Here is a 21,175-nt window from a genome sequence, read left to right as displayed (position 1 = left end):
CCTCATTCTCTTCATATGAATGCATTTTAGGCTAAATACAAATTTAAAAACACAACTTAAAATTATTCCAGACAGCAAGCAATTCTCAGCTCAATTCCTGATGCCAAATCACAGAGTCGATGTTTTAAAATATTAGTGCCTGGTGCCTCAGGACCTTCCTAATCATAATCTTCAGGGATAAAGATTTAGAATTTCTGCGCTTAAAAAAGTTCCAGAAGTAATTCTCATATGCAACTAATGCTGCACATGTCTAACAAGGCCCTCAACACTGAAGCAAATATCCTGAAACCCTAGAGAAATTCTTACATTAATTTCCCCCAAAATGCAATTACTTATGTAAATCTTCATTTAGTCATTAAATATGTGACAAGTGGGAGAGGTTCATTAGCATACAAAATAAGCATATTCCCCACCTCAAACAACATATTTTTTCTAACATACTCTTCATCTTTTAGTCTATCATTTCTTATGGGTCAATTTCTATTAAAATTGGCTCATTTTTCAATGTCCCACAAATTCTCCAGACTGTTAAACTGAAAGTTTTCATTCTTGAACTCCATCTTATAGCTTCAAATCAGGTCTTATGGTCTATAGGTACAGAACAGCTCTCATTTTCCCTTTCAATGATAATGCCACACAAATACAGCAGTCAATATCCAATAGTCTAGCAATCCCACAACTGGGCAGATACCTGGAGAAAATCATAATTCCAAAAGACATGGTTCACTGAAGCAGTATTCACAATAGCCAGGACATGGAAGTAACCTGGATGTTCATCAACAGAGGAATGAGTAAAGAAGATGAAGCATACATATACAACGGAATATTATTCAAACTATAAAAAGGAATGAAACTGGATCGTTTGTAGGGACATGGATGGACCTGGAGACTATCACACAGAGTGAAGTAAGTCAAAAGTATAGTCTATATTAATGCATATAGGCAGACTCTAAAAAATTGGTATTGAATATCTTATTTGTAGACCAGAAATAAAGATATAGACGTAGAGAGTAAACATAGGGACACAAAGGGAGGGAAGAAAGGGTTGGGATAAATTGGGAGATTGGGGTTGACATACCTACATTATTGATAGTATGCATACAACTGATAACCAATGAGAACCTCCTGTGTAGCACAGGAAGCTCTACTCATTGCTCAGGGCTGACCTAAATAGGCAAGAAACCCCAAAAAAAAGAGGGGATATATGCATACGAATAGGTGATTCACTTTGCTATACAGCAAAACTAACGCAACATTGTAAAGCAACTCTGCTCCAATAAAAATTAATTTATTAATTTAAAAAAGGAGGAAAAACTCCCCAGCCCCTTGATACTCCAAAGGAACAGCTGTGCTGAGGGAGAGCACTGTGTTCACCCAGGGAGAGAACGCAGGGTTCCTGCCACTCCTTCACTCAGGCCAGTCCTCCTGGTTGGCTAATGTTTCTATTTAATGAACAACAACCATCGTCCAAAAATAATTTCAGGAATAATTACTACAAAGGTAGCAGCAATTACAAGAGAAGCTTTTGTCTTACATAAAGTTCTCTTCTATGATCACAGAAAACATGATGGGAGGTCCCAGCCTTCTCCAGAGAGTCCCGTATTACCTAACTTGTGCCAGGCAATGGTCATGTATCAGCAGAATATAAAAACTTACACAAGAGGGTAATTTGTTTTTCCAAGTCTTTCTGAATCCCTTCATTAGAACCATCTACCTTCTCCCCTATACTTTTCAAAAGAAAATTGTTAATATGAATCATCCTGGCCACTTTTTCTTTTGTCTCAAGAAGTATGTCTTCTCCATGGTTGACAGTTTTTTATCTTGTCCCTATCCTGTCTCTGCCCAAACCTCTTTCTATCCGTGATCATCTGTTTCTTTATTCATCTATCACTCTACACTATTTCCTTTACCTCAGACTTCTACAAAAACACTCTAGTCTCTTATATTCTGAAAACCAAACAAAAACATTTCCTGGGTCCTATATTCCTCTTCTTGAAATAGTAAACGGCTCCTACTGAGGTTCACATTCCCACCTTTTTTCCTTTCATATTCTATTCATTTCTTATTGGTAATTTCATGGTCAAAGGTGCCCTTCATTTACTTTATCTACTTTAATTTTTGCTAAAACCATGAAAACTCTAAACCCAGTTGTAAATGAAGCTTCTCACAGATTTTTGCTCTATTAAAATACCCACTACTTGTGAAGCACTCTCCACCCTTAGATACTTTATATTGTCTATTAAGGTTTGCTTTCTTCTTCTTCTCCCTTTTTTTTTTTTTTTGGCCCACTAACTTTTTGGATGTTTTGGAGATCTACAAATGAAATGACTGATGATAATAACTCAAGTGATAGAAGGTGGTGAAATTACCAAGGGAAGATGTGTAAATATAATGGAACTAAAGGGAGGTTCTGGAGAAAAGTTCATTTTAAGGGGAAAAGTAGTAGAAGTAGAAAAGACAACAATGAAGAGAGAGCAATCAGAGATGATGGTGGTGGGGGGTGGGCAAGATAGATGGGATCTGAAAGAGTGACAATTCAATGTATGAAATGTCTCAATTCCCAACCTCGTCCTCCCAGATCCCCTGCAAAAGTCAAGGAAAATAACTTCAAAAGACACCATTATATTTGGAAATGATGTGGTCTCCAGGTGAAAAAGGATTGTAAGAATTTTAGGAGTGCATGCACGTGCATGCTCAGTTACTTTATTCATGTCTGACTCTGCGACCCTATGGACTGCAGCCCACCAGGCTCCTCTGTCCATGGGATTCTCCAGGCAAGAATACCGGAGTGGGTTGCCATGCCCTTCTCCGGGGAATCTTCCCACCCTAGGGATCGAACCCACATCTCCTGTGTCTCCTCCACTGCAGATAGATTCTTTACCTATTGAGCCATCTGGGAAGCCCTTAGGAGTACACAACCTTTAAGGAGACAGAACAAATAAAAGAAGGCTAATCTGAGGAAATCAGACACTGATGGATAGAGCAGAAATGTTGTATGTATAAAACGGTTACCTACAACATTTAAATGATTGGGCTGTAATATTTAAAATTCCCTTGATTATTTTTTTTCAGAACCCTGACAGAGGATTTTAGATGTGTCCCTAAATTTATAACCAAAGCAATAACTGCAGCTCTAATTAAGCCCAAATATATACCATTACACCCTGCAAATAACACTGAAGGTTTGGTCTTTCTCTATTAGATGAGTTTAAGAAGACAAGTTTCTTGCAATGTATTAGTCAGTGCTGGACCACAGGGATCTAAAAAAAATAATGAATAGATAAAGAAAATTATCTGAAGAGTAATAATAAAATGCTTGTGTAGGTGAAGTTAATCTAAGGGTCTAAATTTTTCCATCATATTCATATTACTCATTAAACAGGCAAGTGCCTGCTCTTTCCTTCAAGGGAAGGAATAATGATGGGCTACACCCTTCTTTCAAAAGAGATAAATCATGTTGAGGGGACAGACAAAATAGATGGCAATCATGGTTCTAGGTTCCTGTTTTTCAGCTACAGAATCTGGTTCAAAATATTTAAGAAACTATAGATTCTTTAAGTGTGACTCTCTAGGTAGAATAGATAGCTGTACAAGAGAAGGTTACGGTTGAGTTGAAAGAATCCAGAATAGGGGATGGAAACCCTGAGTTTCTATGTTGGCTCTGCTATGATTTGGACAAATCACTTGACTTCTGAGTCATATTTTCTTTGCTTGAAAAACGAAGAAGCTCATAGCCAACTCATGGGGTGAGAAGATACAGAAATTTTAAAATACAGACATACATAATATATATTATTACATATATATTGTAATTATATAATATATACTTATATAATACTTATGTTATATAATTACATACAATACAATATTATAAAAGATAAGTTTTACCACAGGCTGAATGACTAAAAGGCCTTGTAAACCATTCTGTAATAGGTGATACTTTTATTTGGGACAGCTAAGCAAGACACTTGATTTTCAATGTGCTTGTGTGAGGTGAGCAAACCAAAAGGTGCAAAGTATCATCTTTGAGAATGTTTTACAAATATATTTTTGAAAAGGCAGACCTACAGTATACAAATATTTACAAATATTATACATACTGATGTCTTAACTCTATCCAAATTTAGCTGAACTTAGATACATTTAAAGGATTAATTTCATAATTAGTCAGATATAAATCACTGAAATTTATTGCATTTATTCATTCAAAAGTTGTTTTCCTTCTTTTGTATACTAAAGTATCTTGCATTTCACTCTATTTGCCCTAAAGAAGAAAATGAATACCTAGTGAATCATGTAGACTTAGACATCATCACTGCAAGATTACAAATCAGTAAATTATAGGAAGATTAAATTAATTATGGGTGGAGTACGTTATTCCACTTATGAGATATTTCTATAGAATTATTTCAATTGATCTATTTTTTGTTTTATGTTTAACTATTACATTTTAAGTCACAAATGGATTTAAAGGGAGAAACATATGATGAGAGTCATCAATAGGTATGAATTTGCCTTAAAAATATTTTTAAGAAACAAATTTCTGCATCAAGCTGGAATGTTTCAGTAATTGGAAGTTAATGTCAACTTTTAAAACACTCTCTTCTGGTTCCAGGTAGATAAATGCTAAGCATTTAGGATGATAAACCCAAGATGTAAAATGCATACTAACCATGTGGATCCAGAAAGACCAGCAATGTAGGTAGCACAGTCCAGAATCCCCGACTCATACAGAGCCTTCATCACACCAGAGAATCCTACCATGGCTCGGAATCCCCCACCGGAGCCCAGGATGGCCACCACGGGTACCTGTAATGATGAAACACAGGCTCATTTATCAAATAAAACCATAAAATGGGTCCTTCTCATTTCCATTTTGATATGTCCCACATTTGGCAATAAGGAATTATAAGCTCACTCATTTTGATATTATCTAACTGTTAAAAATAAAATAGTGCTTAAGGAAATCAAGAATTAATGTCTGTTAGAAAGCAGACATTATTAAAACGGTCAACTAACCCTATTTGAAAACAATAATAATAGCAACAGCAGTCCTTTATATTTGCTTGACTCTTTGCAGATTGGGGCTTGCTTGTGGGTGTACTTTTTGTTTTAACTAGTCCTTTCAAAATTGAGCAAAAACTGTATTTGGGCATTTTGCAGATGGAAGTTCTGAAAGGATGCTATACTTATATAAGATCTATTAGCTGGTAATCCGTAGTTGAGTAAGCATCTTGCCTTCTTGGTCCAGAATTCTTAGCAATCCTTTATGCTGACCTACTTCAAAAAATATGCTATTATTTAAGCCATCAAAAAGAACATAATCATCTTAAAGACGTACAAAATTTATTTCTTCTTTCTTTAATTCATTCATCAATCTGATTAAGTGGCCTTTGTGTTTCAGGCATCCCCACAGTGGATCTGGGGAATACAGTTAATCTAAGTGAGGCAGAAATGTAATAGTAATTACAACAACAACAACAACAAAAGGAACAGATGACATTCATTGAGCTCTTATTATCTGGTAGGAATTGTTCTCAATATTTTATAGACATTGCCTTATGTAATCCTCAGGAAATCCCTATGAGAGTTTCATTTTACAAGTGAGGAAATCCAGGCCTTGAAAACTTGTGTAGAGTCATGCAACCAGTAAGGAGCAGCATTGAGTCAAGAGTCACACCCTCGACCCTGGTAGCATGTCTTATCAAAGTCAAGTGCTACAGGTTGGCAGCACATCAGGTCCAGAAGGTATGGTCAGTTCCAATCAGAAGGATTGGAGTGGTGGAGAAAGCGTCACAGCCAAAGAAACCTGAGCTTGATGTTAAAGATGCAAAATTATTCCTTAGGGAGGTATAAAGACAAGGGAGAAGGCTGTTCTGGGGAATGGGAACAGCATAGGCCAATGAAGAGTACTTGCAGTGAAACAGAGAGGCATAGATTAACATGACTGAAATGCAAGTGTGTTTCTTTGGAAAACTTATGTAGAGTCATGCAACCAATAAGTAGCATAGCTGAGTCAAGGGTTGTACTCTCGGCCCTGGTAGCATGCCTTACCTCACGTGTGCATAGCTTTCAGGGGACCCACAAAGTCAAAAGTCTTTTCACAATAACAAGAAGATCTTACCTTCCTTTTTTCATTCTCATTTTCTCATGAATGGAAAATGGAGTTTTCCAGAGACTATATGATATTAGATATAGCAACAGTTTGAATTTAAAAATATATTGTAAAGTAATTAGCCTCCAACTAATAAAAATAAATTAAAAAAAAAAAATACGAGAATAACTTGCATTGAGTTTCAAGCACTTAAATCCTAATGCTTGGGTGTTCACTCACCAATGGGATAAATACAGATATTCGTGACATCATTATTTGAGAACTAAAAGGACCAAAAAGGTTATAGAATTCTTACATATAGAAAGGGAAGTCTACAGAGGTTAAGTCTTACTGGAGGTAGAACAGTGAATGGCAACACAACCAGAACTGATTTCCTAATCCGGGGCTCTTCTGCAGTACTTGATGACTATCAAATTTCAAGCCAACTGAAGCCCTCATTCATGAAAACACAGTGCAATGAAGCAACTGAAATGGCTTTGAACCTGTGTATATTTAGATGAACAGAATGCTCTGAAACATAGTATTAAATTATAAATCAAGTAAAATATATAAGTTCTGAAAAACTTCTATGGAGAGGGATGAAAGCTAAAATAAGAAACTAAAGTGGGTTATACAGTGGGTGAAAGGAGTATAATACAGTATTAAGAGTAGTTGTAAGGATGCCAGATTAGAAATTAGGAGAAGTGATTTGAGTTAGGCCTTGAATGAAGGGCTGAGTTTATAGGTACTATAATAATAATGAGAATAATAAACCATTTACTGTTACTATGTGCAAAACACTAGATCTAAGGTCAGGTTAAGATAGCCACAAATAAGAAAAGGTATGTGATTCTGAGATGCAAAGATCAGTCTTAGTAGTAGGACTATACTAGGGAGCTACAAAAAAAAGATTATGAAAGACTTTAAAGGGAAAAATATATCAGGGTTGATATTGTAGAAGGAGGAAGACTATTTATATTCAAAAATTATGTGGCGGTTTTTAAGTATGTTGATTTGGTTACTTGCAACACTGTGTTACTGAAAATAATGTTAAGCCCAATACAAATAAGGTAGTTCAGAGTAAAGTAACAGGTAACACTATTTCATTTCAACATAGAATACAAAACCTACAATATTGTTCAAACAGAAATTTCATAAGAGAAGTTGGAAAGTTGAATGTAAGACTTCTTTAATCCTAAGAAAACAATTCCCCAGATGTCCTTCTTCACATGCCAGGAGCCCAACACATACTTATGGATGACAATCTTATGTTAGGAATTTTCTGAAAACAGCCACTTATTAAACTGGGACTCATGTAACTCAATTTTCATCACTGCTTTACAGTAACCCTAAAGAGGTTTTCAGGTCAGAAATTTGGATTGCTATCAGTTGAAAGAAAAGGTCATATTATTTGTATATAAAAATTAAATAATGAAATAATTGAGCTGTACAGAATTTACAACTTTATTTATTGCACATGAATTACTATGTTTTTGTGCATCATTTAATTTTTGCAATTCTATGAGATATATCTTATTGCCATTTTATTTATTATTTATTTATTTATTTTACTTTACAACATTGTATTGGTTTTGCCATACATTGACTTGAATCCACCATGGGTGTCCATGTGTTCCCCATTCTGAACCCCCCTCCCACCTCCCACCCCATCCCATCCCTCTGGGTCATCCCAGTGCACCAGCCCCGAGTACCCTGTCTCATGCATCGAACCTGGACTGGCAATTCATTTCACACATGATACTTTACAAGTTTCAATGCTATTCTCCCATATCATCCTGCCCTCGCCCTCTCCCAGAGTCTAAAAGACTGTTCTGTACATCTGTGTCTCTTTTGCTGTCTCGCATACAGGGTTATCGTTACCATCTTTCTAAACTCCATATATATGTGTTAGTATACTGTATTGGTGTTTTTCCTTCTGGCTTACTTCACTCTGTATAATAGGCTCCAGTTTCATCCACCTCATTAGAACTGATTCAAATGTATTCTTTTTAATGGCTGAGTAATATTCCATGGTGTATATGTACCACAGCTTTCCTATCCATTCGTCTGCTGATGGGCATCTAGGATGCTTCCATGTCCTGGCTATTATAAACAGTGCTGCGATGAACACTGGCGTACAAGGCATTGAAACACAAGAAACATCACTTTTCCACTGTCATAAAGCCAGAAAGTGGTGTCCTGTGGATTTAAAGCTGGGTTTGTCAGATTCTGAAGTTTTAAAGTCACTGTGCTCCACTTGGAAAGATTCCCCTGTAACTACAGTGACCTTAGCAAAGGAAACCCTCTTTGAAAAACATAAAATTTGGAGGTAGGATTAATAAAATTTTTGCCACTGGTAACATTCTGGACCCTATAAGTCGTACAGAATATGCATTTTTAAAATATAAAATTAAAATTTTTATTAACTATAAAAAGAAAGGATATTTAGACTTCTGAAGAAAATTTATTTCATTTAATCTTGTGTGTGTGTGTGCTCAGTTGTGTCTGACTCTTTACAACCCATGGACTGCAGCCCACCAGGCTCCTGTCCATGAAATTCTCCAGGCAAGAATACTGGAGTGGGTTGCAGCTTCCTACTCCAGGAGATCTTCCTGATCCAAATATCAAACTTGTGTCTCTTGTAACTCCTACACTGGCAGCCGGATTCTTTACTAACTGTGCCACCTAGGAAACCTCCTCAAAAGGAGATTATTATTATTTTCATGTCTCAAATGAGGAGGTATTTAAGTGCACACATTATACCATATCTGCATCCATATTGCTGACAATGAGAATGTGAGATGCAGAGTCATGGACACATAACTCATGCTCTTTCCTTTTCCCCATTATTCAAAAAGAAACGAGTAATCCTTGTTGAGAGAAACCATTTGGTATTTAGCTAAATTACATTTTTTTTTTTTTTTTTTTTTTTGCCATGGATCATTGCTGCTGGGATCTTCCTGACCAGGGATTGAACCTGTACCCTCAGCAGTGAAAGCACAGTCCACCAGGGGATTCCCTAAGTCACATTTCAGATTTAGGCATCACTTCATACGCCAGCACAATTTTATGTAATGAATAAAGACTAACTTTGGATGTTTCCATAGTGGTAGTCATTCTGAAATAACTTACAAAGAATAATGGGGGACTTATAAGGTGCAGATGTTAGTCCTGGCTCTAAGTCTAAAAAAATGAAACAAATAAAAGTTGCTGTGAAATTTTAGGTTATATTTAGACTTAATTGCACCAATATCTGTGTATGAATGATATCAATGAATATTTCTCATACTTCTGTCATACGATTACAGGAAATGAATTTTATTTACCAAAAACCATGTGTTTTGATTAAATTATCCTCATGCATGGGCTTGCGGATATTATTAATTTCCTCCTTTGCAAAATAAAATTTGAAAATGCTCAAGGATTTTTTTTTTTTATTTTATGTTTTAATAGATTTTAAGTTCCAACAATTATATAAGACTTTTGCCTTCTTGGCTCCTGTATTAGACAGAGTTCTCCAAAGAAATGGAACCAGTAGGTAGGTAGGAAGGTTATCTATCTATCTATGTATGAAAGTGACTCACACAATTATGAAGAATGACAAGTCCAGATTTGCAGTTGTAGTCCAAATGCCAATAGGTGAGGAACCAAGAGAGCTGATGACTCAGGTGAAGCCCGAGTCTGTTGGAGAATTCTCTCTTGCTTGGTAAGGTTGATCCTTTTGGTCTAGTTAGACCTTCAACTGATTAGGTGGGGCCCACCCACATTATAGATGACAACTTGATTATTCAAATGTCACTGATTTAAATATCAATCAAGGGACTTCCCTGGTGGTCCAGTGGCTAAGACTTCATGTTCCCAATGCAGGGGGCTCAGGTTTGATTCCTGACCAGGGAACTAGTTCCCACATGCTGTGACCAAGAATTCTTAGACAGCAACTAAAGATCCCGTGTGCTACAATACCTGGGCAGCCAAATAAATAAATAAATACTAATCAAATAAAAAAACATCCTCCACACTGATGAAAATCGACTATCACAAGTCTACCCCTTCTCAACTCAGCAGCCATATGCATCCCTTTAACCATACTTAATCTCCAAGTAAGGGACTTCCCTGGTGGCTCAGACGGTAAAGTGTCTGCCTACAGTGCAGGAGACCTGGGTTCAATCCCTGGGTCAGGAACATCTCCTGGAGAAGGAAATGGCAACCCATTCCAGTATTCTTGCCTGGAAACTCCCATGGGTGGAGGAGCCTGGCTGGCTAAGTTCATGGGGTCACAAAGAGTCAGACACGACTGAGTGACTTCACTTTCACTTCAATCTCCAAATAAAGACAACAAGGTCACACTCCTAGCTAACATGACATGGATATCCTGTATGCAACTGGAAATGCACTAATCCTTTCCCCAGAAAAGAATGCAAAGTCCTTAAATATGCTTATTCTTCTCTTTGATACCTCATAACTTAAATATGAATCTGTTTTTGTAATTCTGTGTGTGCATGCGCATGCACACACACACACACACACACACACACACACACACACATTCATAATAAATTAAGGGAGAAATATTCATGGCAAATACAACCTCATTTTAGTCACCTGGTAATAGCTGGTATTTATAACTACCTCCTATCACTATCCATTCTGTATTTTCTTTGCTTTCAACTCGCACCTCAGCTGGTGGGTGATCTAACCTTCATTTCTGAAAGTTCTGGGTCATTAGCAGTCCTTCCTGGATTGGGTTCTTAGAGTTTTCCATTGATGTAACTCAGGGCATGGTAATATTAACAGACAGACACCACAGAGGATCTCTTGTATCTCAGATATACTCTTCCTTACCACATCATAGAGTAATCCAATTCCTCTTTAATAGTCAGGAATCAATCACCCCCACCAGGATAGTAGTTCCCTTCTTTACCTGCTGAGTAAAGAGGAGCCCAAAAAGGTCAGAGAGCAGTCTTAAATTATAGTTCAGTGGAATCATTGTTGCACTTGCGGTGGAAGCATTCCTTCCTCAGAATTAAGACCTCTAAGTCAGAAGAGTATAAGGTCATGCAGACAGAAAACAAATATTTTGCTAGTGGATCACTAGGGGTAATAGTGAATGGAACCACTTCCACTCTAGCAGTCATGAATCCTGGGGATAAATAGCACCAATTTTGGATGCTGGTTCAGAGGATTTAAACCTCCCAGAAAACGATATTCCAGGTCTGCAAGGTATTGCCACTGAGCTGGCACTATAACTGAGTCTTCAAAAGGTATTCTACCATTCCATCAAACTAGCTACTTCATGATGGTGGGGAAGATGGTAAGGCAGGTAAAGCCCGTGACATGGCTCATCGCCATACTTCATCTGCTGTGAGATGATTTCCTTGATCAGAAGCAACACTGTATGGAATATTGTGACACTAAATAAGGCATTTTGTATGTCTACAGATGGTAGTTTTGGCAAAATTCTTGAGTGCAGGGAAGGCAAATTTGAATCCAGAATAAGTGTTTATTCAGGTAAACACAAAACACTGCCCCTTCCATGATGGCAGCAGTCTGGTGTAATCAATCTGCCACTGATGACCCATAGCAATGATGCCATGCTGGGGACTCAGAGTTGGTCTCTGCTGCTGGCTGACTGAGCACTTGCTTAGCAGGTGCTGTAGCCAGTTCAGCCTTGGCAGATGGACACCCACACTGCTGAATTCAAGCATAACCTCCATCCCTGCCATGATGGCCACTTTTTTCATGATCCTATTGGGTGGTGACTGGGGAGACTTGTGAAAGAAACTGATTGGTATCCACAGAACAGTTCATCTTATATACTTCATTATTAAAATCCTTCTCTGCTAAGGCCACTCTCTGGTGGGCATAGACCTAGGACACAGCTTTTTTCCATCCATTCAGAAAGATCAATTTATATACCTCTGTACAATCTTTTCCTTTTTTGTCATCTGTTTTCTAATTCTGTTCTTTTAAAGTCCCTAACCAAGCAGCCAAACCATTGGCCACAGGCCATGTATCAGTATATAATTTCATGTCTGGCCGTTTCCCCAACCAAGCAAAATGAAAGACTCGTGCACTCTTATAACTCTGCCCTCTGGGAAGATTTCCCCGCACAACTTTCCTTCAAGGGTATCCCAGAAAGGGGCTGGGGTCCTGCAGCTGTCCTCTTTCAGGTGGTACCAAAATACTATGCAAAATCGCCTGTAACAAGAAACAAGTGTTCTCTCCTCTTGTCAACTGACTGTAGGTATCTCCCGCATGAGGCTCTTGATGCAGGACAGGAAAGAGAAGTTAGGGTAACAAAAGTGGGACACATGGGCATTTGGGCCACTTCTTCATGGAATTTATGTGTATCTTCAGGGCCTGGTCAGCCTGAGTTCATATATAACACTTGTATAGTATGATGGAGTGCATCTGTGCACACCCAACTTTATGGCTCGGTGGGTCAGATAACATGATGGTCAGCTGAGGTCACGTGATAACTTGGTCACTCATAGTTGAGCATGCAATCTCTACTAAGGCCCAGTAAGCAGGCCAAAAGCTACTTTTCCAAAGGATAGTAGTTAGTCAAAGAGGATGGCAAGGTCTTGTACCCAAGGTGCCTGTGCTGCAAATCACCTACAAGTACCTACCCCAGCAGGCAAAGAGCAGTCCTATCTGCCACACACACTTCAAGCAGCAGCAGATCTGAATGGTCATATGGTCCCCGGGGCAGAGCAGCTCACAACTTAACTGAGTCTTATTGCAGAGCCTTCTCTAGTTTTGGACCCCATTCAAAACTAGCTAAGGGGAGTTCCAACTGATTGCCCAACCACGTTTATGACTAAAAGGAATAAGAATTGACACAGGGAAGTGCTATTGTCATAAGGAAGGTGGAAGCAAGAGGAAGAATATTCTTAAGGAGGAAATAGACTAAACAAAGAAATAAAAATTCTTATTGACAAACCAAGGTTGATTTTTATTACCTCCTTCTTTGAAACTATTTGGCTTTTTCTCCCCCTCTGTCACTAGACATTCTCTTCTTTCTCTAGTTTTTCACTTAATTTATCTGACAAACAAGTAGAGAATAGTATTCTAGATAATAGTATATATTATTTAAGAACTACTTATACTCCTATTTTCATACAAAGTTATCTATCTGTATATCCCTTATATTCTGCCTTGAGAAGAAACATTTCCTTCTTTATTCGTCCATGAAAGTTGAAGCAAAATTTCCTTCTCTCATTTCCTTGCTATTTTAATTTCAAATCTGGGTCCCCTAACCAGTTCTTGCTCTCTGTATAGTCAGTTTTGTGGGGACATGAAAACTGTTAAGTAGCATTTCTCTTCAAATAAGAGACTCTAATCTGGAAATGTCATCTGATTAAAAGCTATTTTGGAACAAGAACATTTAAAAGAACTGGCCTTTAAATAATCCAAATATGACCAAAATTCCCACACACAAAGTGTCACAGATCTTACTCACAGGAAAGACCTCAGCCCTTTTTATTTATGGAGGAATTATATTCATCAGAGACACTGTTCCAACAACAAGCTTGCTTATCAGATTTTAATTCCACAAAAACAAAGTTGAAAGAGAAAGGGATGATTTGAAGAAATTACTTTTGTGGGATACATAGAGCCTGGAGAAATGGCAGTTGATCACAAAGGCTGCGAACACGAGAGCATTTAAACCACTTCAGTCTGGGCAGAGTTAGGCTCTTTAGAAACTTTTCACCCAAATGACTAAAATCAATACATTTTAGAACTTTTTATTATCAAGAATAATTTTTTTTTTAAGTCTGAGTGCTGAGAAGAAACTCTTGGGTTACTCGAAACGTTAACTATTTGATTTATTCAAGTGGCTCAGATGTTAAAGAATCCGCCTGCAATACAGGTTTGATCCCTGGGTTGGGAAGATCCCCTGGAGGAGGGCATGGCAACTCCAGTATTCTTCCTGGAGAATCTCCACGGACAGATGAGCCCGGCGGGCTACAGTCCATGGACTCGCAGAGTCAGACACGACTGAATGACTAGACACAGCATTATCCAAGTAGGAAAGCTAAGGTTTTATTGAATTTGACATTGCCCTGGGGTGTTATATAACAGCAATACCCACATATTGGTTTAATAGCTACTATTGAATTAAGTGCTACTATAGTAGTAAGTAACCAAGATGCACCTTGCACATTATTTGGCCTGCTTTACAAGCCTTTATATTCATCCTTTTAGTTGAATAAGAGACATTGTCTCTATTTTACAAGTGAAACACAGGGAAGAAGCAAGGGACCCAAATTCCTTCTGCAAAATTCATTCTACATTTTAAGTCAACATTGGTGTCCTAAACTGGATGCTGTAAATGTAAGACCAGAAACTATAAAACTCCTAGAGGAGAACATAGGCAAAACACTCTCCGACATAAATCACAGCAAGATCCTCTATGACCCACCTCCCAGAATACTGGAAATAAAAGCAAAACTAAACAAATGGGACCTAATGAAACTTAAAAGCTTTTGCACTACAAAGGAAACTATAAGTAAGGTGAAAAGACAGCCCTCAGATTGGGAGAAAATAATAGCAAATGAAGAAACAGACAAAGGATTAATCTCAAAAATATACAAGCAACTCCTGCAGCTCAATTCCAGAAAAATAAATGACCCAATCAAAAAATGGGCCAAAGAACTAAACAGACATTTCTCCAAAGAAGACATACAGATGGCTAACAAACACATGAAAAGATGCTCAACATCACTCATTATTAGAGAAATGCAAATCAAAACCACAATGAGGTACCATTTCACGCCAGTCAGGATGGCTGCTATCCAAAAGTCTACAAACAATAAATGCTGGAGAGGGTGTGGAGAAAAGGGAACCCTCTTACACTGTTGGTGGGAATGCAAACTAGTACAGCCGCTATGGAAAACAGTGTGAAGATTTCTTAAAAAACTGGAAATAGAACTGCCATATGACCCAGCAATACCACTTCTGGGCATACACACCGAGGAAACCAGATCTGAAAGAGACACGTGCACCCCAATGTTCATCGCAGCACTGTTTATAATAGCCAGGACATGGAAGCAACCTAGATGCCCATCAGCAGATGAATGGATAAGGAAGCTGTGGTACATATACACCATGGAATATTACTCAGCCGTTAAAAAGAATTCATTTGAATCAGTCCTAATGAGATGGATGAAACTGGAGCCCATTATACAGAGTGAAGTAAGCCAGAAAGATAAAGAACATTACAGCATACTAACACATATATATGGAATTTAGAAGGATGGTAACGATAACCTTATATGCAAAACAGAAAAAGAGACACAGAAATACAGAACAGACTTTTGAACTCTGTGGGAGAAGGTGAGGGTGGGATGTTTCGAGAGAACAGCATGTATACTATCTATGGTGAAACAGATCACCAGCCCAGGCTGGATGCATGAGACAAGTGCTCGGGCCTGGTGCACTGGGAAGACCCAGAGGAATCGGGTGGAGAGGGAGGTGGGAGGGGGGATCGGGATGGGGAATACGTGTAAATCTATGGCTGATTCATATCAATGTATGACAAAACCCACTGAAATGTTGTGAAGTAATTAGCCTCCAACTAATAAAATAAAAAAAAAAGAAAGAAAACTTGGAACAAAACAGGCACCATCTCTGCATCAACACTGAGTAGGACTGTTGCGTCTTAGACAAACTGCGATAGCAGTCTGCTCCTTTTGCCTTCAGGAGGCCAACTAGCCAGTACTGAATCGAAGGTGAAGATCTTGGCAGGGAGCAAGGGAAATGGGAACTTAAGAGGCCCTTGGCCCAGGAGAAACACAAAATAGGAAAATGATACTTGTGTTATGGGAATGGGTGGTGCTGAATACATCTAAGTGGATGATTTCTGCCAAGAGAAAAAAGTCTCAACCAAAACATCAAAAGTTTTAATTCTAGGAATGACTACTAAAAACATGAGTTTAATATTTTTGAAGACTAGCCCAGAGAGAAGCATAATTACCTCATTCTCCGTCTGCTGCAGAAAAGTCAATATGTATGAATAGTAGGCCAAATTTCATTTTCCCAGAAAGACTCCTTTTCACAACAGGAGTGCCTAGGAGATGAGGCAGCAACTTTCCTTTTGAAAAGCAAAACCTATGACCAAAGGCCACTGGACTTTTGTGGCAATGTGCCCCACAGACTTTCAATTCAACCCTTCAAACTGTGATCTTTTCATCCAAACCTGTCTCCTCCCCAGTGTGTGTTAGTCACGCAGTCGTGTCTGACTCTTTGTAAGAGTCAGACTGTACCTCTGTCCATGGGATTCTCCAGGCAAGAATACTGGAGTGGGTTGCCATTCCCTTCTCCAGGGGATCTTCCCAACCCAAGCACTGAACCCGCATCTCCTGAAGCTCCTGCCTCAGAAGGCGGGTTCTTTACCACTAGCACCACCTGAGAAACCCCCTCCTCCCCAATAACCTGATCAAATAGTCCTCAGCTACGAGCCCCTGCTCTCTCTCTCTAGTGAACCCATCCCCTGGCTGAAATGCCAAACCACGGCCTACATGTATGCCCTGACTCTTACTGTTCCTGATGAATTTGAGGTTCTTGATGTCTCATTGTGAAAGAAATCAGTGAGAGACAAACTGATAGGTAGGAAGTGGATTTATTTAGAGAAAAACACACTCCACCAAGTATGAGCCATCTCAGAAAGCTAGGGAGCACTGAAAAATAGTGTGGTTAGTTTTAACGGGCCAGGTAATTTCATAGGCGAATCAGTGGGGGGATTATTCCAATTATCTGGAGGAAGGGGCAGAGATTTCCAGCAGTGATGCCATGGCCCACTTTCTGGCCTTTGATGGTTAGCCTCAGAACTGTCACGGCGCTGGTGGGCATGCCATTTAGTTAACTATTACGACGAGCGTACGATAAGGCTCAAGGTCCACTGGAAGTCGAATATTTGACCACCTTGGACCTAGTTGGTTCTTTTTTTTGTCGTATCTTATGGCTATGTCATTCTTTTAAAGGCTGTGCCTTGCCCCCTTCCTTCCTGTTTTCATTACAACACCAGATTTACTGAGGGTCTACTGCAAGCTATAGGAGCTGAGCTGGTGCTGGGAATATAAAGGTGAGTAACACAGACACTGCTGTACTCGTCATGAAAATTATATTCTAACAGAAAAAAAACAGACATTAAATGAATATAGTATTTTAAAAGTTTGATTGAGGGAAATTCAGAGAAGATAATGTACATATCTGCGCTGTAAAAGAACATGACTGAGAGACCTAACTTGGACCCAGGGGGAGAGAGAGAAGGATGGAGGAGCGAATGATGAAGACTGCTTGAGTAACACGTGTTCCGATACAAGACTGAGAGGCTGTAAGTTCACTGAAAAGGGGGTGGGTGGAGGAAGGGGGGATGGGGGAGGCAAAGGCAGACAGAAGCAACAATGTGCACACAAGAAATGCGAACTGGGAAAGGGTTCTGCCGAGGTCTGGAACCAAGAGATAATCGGTGGAGGGGGTGGAGGCGATTTGGGATGAACTAGGAACACATGGGTGTCTTAACCACCAAATCAGCAGGGAAGTCCACACTTTGCTGTACACTTTACTTCCCAAGTGGTGCTGATGGTAAAGAACCCGCCTGCCAGTGCAGGAGACATAAGAGACACAGGTTAGATCCCTGGATTGGGAAGATCTCCTGGAGGAAGGCACAGCAACCCACTCCAGGATTCTTGCCTGGGAAATCCCATGGACGGAGGAGCTCAGTGAGCTACAGTTCACAAGGGTCACAAAGAGTTGGACACAACTGAAGTGACTTCGCACGCACAGCAACACATGAAGCTGGAAAGATGCTTTGAGGCCAGTCCTAAGAGCAGGGGAAGGATTTTAAGCTTGAGTTTGGTAAAATCAGATTTGTGTTTTGGAAAGATCGTTCAGATTTCGGTGTGAACAGAAAATGGAAAGGAGGAGGACAAGCATCAGTAGAACTGTAAGGAGGAGAGGATTTGATGTTCGGATTCAGATTTGCTGAGTGTGAGATGTGAGGAATACAAATGAGTGAATCAGAAAAAGGAGATACCGATATTCAGGTCTGAAGACCACAAAGGAGGTTCTAAGTCACTGAGAAACGTGAAGGTTCTTAGCCCAAAGGTGTTGTTGGGTGACGCATGGAAGAGAGAGAAAATTCTTAAGAGTGCAGAATGCAGAGAAAAAGGGCTTGGGGCTGAGTATCGAACAACTCATAATTAAATAATGCACAGAGAAAGAAGATCTGGTAAAGGGAACCAAATAGGCATGATGAAAATAAAGAGAAGATAGTAGATATACAGATGCCAAGGGGGAGAAAAGGGGAGAACACTTGGGAGATTGGTAGTGACACACAGATCCTATTGATATTACGGATAAAATAGGTAACTAATGAGAACCTACTGTAGAGAACCAGGGTCTCCTGCATTGCAGGCAGATTCCTGAGCCACCAGGGAAGCCCAAATAGCAGAGGGAACTCTACTTAACGCGCTGTGGTGACCTGGATGGGGAGGAAGCCTGAAAGGGAGAGGATATACGGTATGCGTATGGCTGGTTCATTTCGCTGGACAGTAGAAACTTACACAACATTGTAAAGCGACTATACTCTGATAAAAACTAATTTTTAAAAAAGAGAGATGATGGTAAGTGAAGGAGAGGGAATGCTTCAAATAGCAGAAAACCTGAGTCATTTGCAGCTATAGAATTAGGTTTAAGACAGAGCCAGAAGATCCTTTTGCACCAAAGATCCTTTGGTCCTGGGGACTAGTGGAGTCACTGCAGTAGAGTCCTGAAGGCAGAAGCCTGAGGGAAGCAAGGAAGGAGAATGAGATTGTGTAGGAAACTGTGGAAAAGTTTGTGAAGATAAGGAGAGAAACAGAGCAGAAAAGAGAAGGGAACGTCCATTCCAGGGGGATTTTTCTGGTTCTGTTTTGTTTTTTTTTTTTCTAAATGTATCAGAGTTTAGAGCATAGTTGTGTTTTTATAGGAAAAGTTCATGCAGAGGTTGAGGCCAACAATAGAGGTGGGGAGGGGCGCTGGGAAAACTGGAAAGTTGCTATGTTGGGGTTCCTAATCGGGGTTTGCAATCCCTATCTGTGGTGTGAGGCGACTGAATTGGAGAGAAAAGGCATGGTTTCTTCTACTGAACTCAGAGGGAAGTGGCAAAGGCTAAGCCCGGGCTATGGAATATGTCAATCCTCTGGCAAGAAATGAAAGATCTGTCATCTCATAACTTTCATTTCCCAGATTAGCAGGCCAGTCTATCTGTTGTGAGGGAGCCAGAGGGTGGGTCAGCAGCTGGGAATGAGAAACATTCTTATTCCATTTGCAAATAAATGGAAAGCAACTAGGTGAGGAAGCACCTAGACAGCCAGAAAGAGACTCCCAAATGAAGCTGGTAGCCATGAATTATCACTTTTTATCTGCTTAAATGTCTTCCTCCCCAGCGAGGCTTTAAACCTCACTAAGGAAAGTGACTGTTTGGTATTAACCATTTCAGCTTTGTTCACCTTCAGTTCCTAGCACAATGTCTCAACAAATGACAAATGGCAGAAATGAAAAATAACTTGAAATATCATTTCTCTGCTCCAAGGATATAACAGTGCCAGCCAAGGATGGGGACAAAAAGAAGGTGTAGAACTGATGATGAAAGGATTACTGTAGAAAGCAAAATCATAAAGACATCCCAAGAAGCCAGAAACTTCTGAGTAATATGTAGTCAAGGATGTGTCTTCAAGGACTTATTGACTGAGACAATGAAAAGTGAAAAAAGTGAAGTCGCTCAGTCGTGTCCAACTCTTTGTGACCCCATGGACTATGGCCTATTAGGCTCCTCCGTCTGCAGGATTTTCCAGGCAAGAATGTTGAAGTGGGTTGCTATTTCCTTCTCCAGGGGAATCTTCCTGACCCAGGGATTGAACCCAGGCCTCCCGCATTGTAGGCAGACACTTTACCATCTGAGCCACCAAGGAAGTCACGTTAACTGAGACAATAGTCAACCACAATATGAAGGACTGAGAGAAGTCCCTCATTTTTTCTTAAATAGAAACATCCATGAAGGTTTTGCTCCTCCTCCACGCTTCCTTTTAGCAAAAACTCCCCATCAGCAACATCTTATCTTATAGTTTGCTCCTATCATAGCAAAGCCATTTCAGCATCAGCAGACCAGCTTTTGACCCCAACACCCATCTAGAAACACAGGTAGATACTCTGTCATCACATATGGAGCAGGTACACATCTGGTCCCCTTACTCAGAATTTCTCTCTCATTTCCAATTGCATTTGGTCCTTAATTTACAATAATCTGGAATCCCTGGTCTGTGAGTACATGCATGGGGATAAATATGCATGCTTATAGATATATATTGACTTATACATTTACTAGGGGCTTCTCTAATAGCTCAGTTGGTAAAGAATCCGCCTGCAATGCAGGAGACCCCCAGTTCGATTCCTGGGTCAGGAAGATCCCCCGGAGAAGGGAAAAGCTACCCACTCCAGTATTCTTTGGCTTCCCTTGTTGTTCAGCTGGTAAAGAATACACCTGCAATGCAGGAGACCTGAGTTCGATCCCCGGGTTGGGAAGATCTGCTGGAGAAGGGAAAGGCTACCCACTCCAGTACTCTGGCCTGGAGAATTCCATGGACTATACAGTCCATGGGGTCTCAAAGAGTCAGACACAACTGAGAGACTTTCACTTTCATGCATTTAATGTCTTTCTAAAAGTAAATTATATTCATCTAAAATATTCACTTAACAGAAAAGCTCAAAACAATAAGTAAAAAATATTACCTGATATGCCATTAAGAAGAAATTCCATTATTATCATTTGATGAGCATGACTACAGCACTTTTTTAAAAGTTGTTTCATTGAGGTATGATTGACATATCTTATAACTGCTTTAGGTGTACAACATAATGATTTGTTATTTGTATATACTGTGAAATTATCACCACAATAAGTCTAGCTAATATTCATCCCTGTACCTAGTTATAAAAATTTTTCTTGTGATAAAGACTTTTAATATCTACCCTTAGCAACTTTAAAATATATAATACAGAATTATTAACCATGGCAGGAATTTATTTTGTAGATTT

At 39.3% G+C, this 21,175-nt stretch overlaps 1 protein-coding gene across 2 annotated transcripts in view; it reads right to left on the bottom strand.

The window, feature by feature from the left end:
- The window catches only part of PLA2G4A (phospholipase A2 group IVA), a 162,769-nt gene that overhangs the window by 49,909 nt on the left and 91,685 nt on the right, over positions 1 to 21,175 (bottom strand). For both annotated transcript variants that reach the window (XM_061160947.1, XM_061160948.1), the window contains one exon: positions 4,673 to 4,809. In XM_061160947.1, coding sequence (XP_061016930.1) covers positions 4,673 to 4,809 — 137 coding nt within the window. The remainder of the gene's footprint in view (positions 1 to 4,672; positions 4,810 to 21,175) is intronic.

Source organism: Dama dama, chromosome 14, assembly GCF_033118175.1.
Source record: "Dama dama isolate Ldn47 chromosome 14, ASM3311817v1, whole genome shotgun sequence".
Taxonomy (NCBI): Eukaryota; Metazoa; Chordata; class Mammalia; order Artiodactyla; family Cervidae; genus Dama; species Dama dama.
This window is presented reverse-complemented; position numbering and strand designations above follow the sequence as displayed.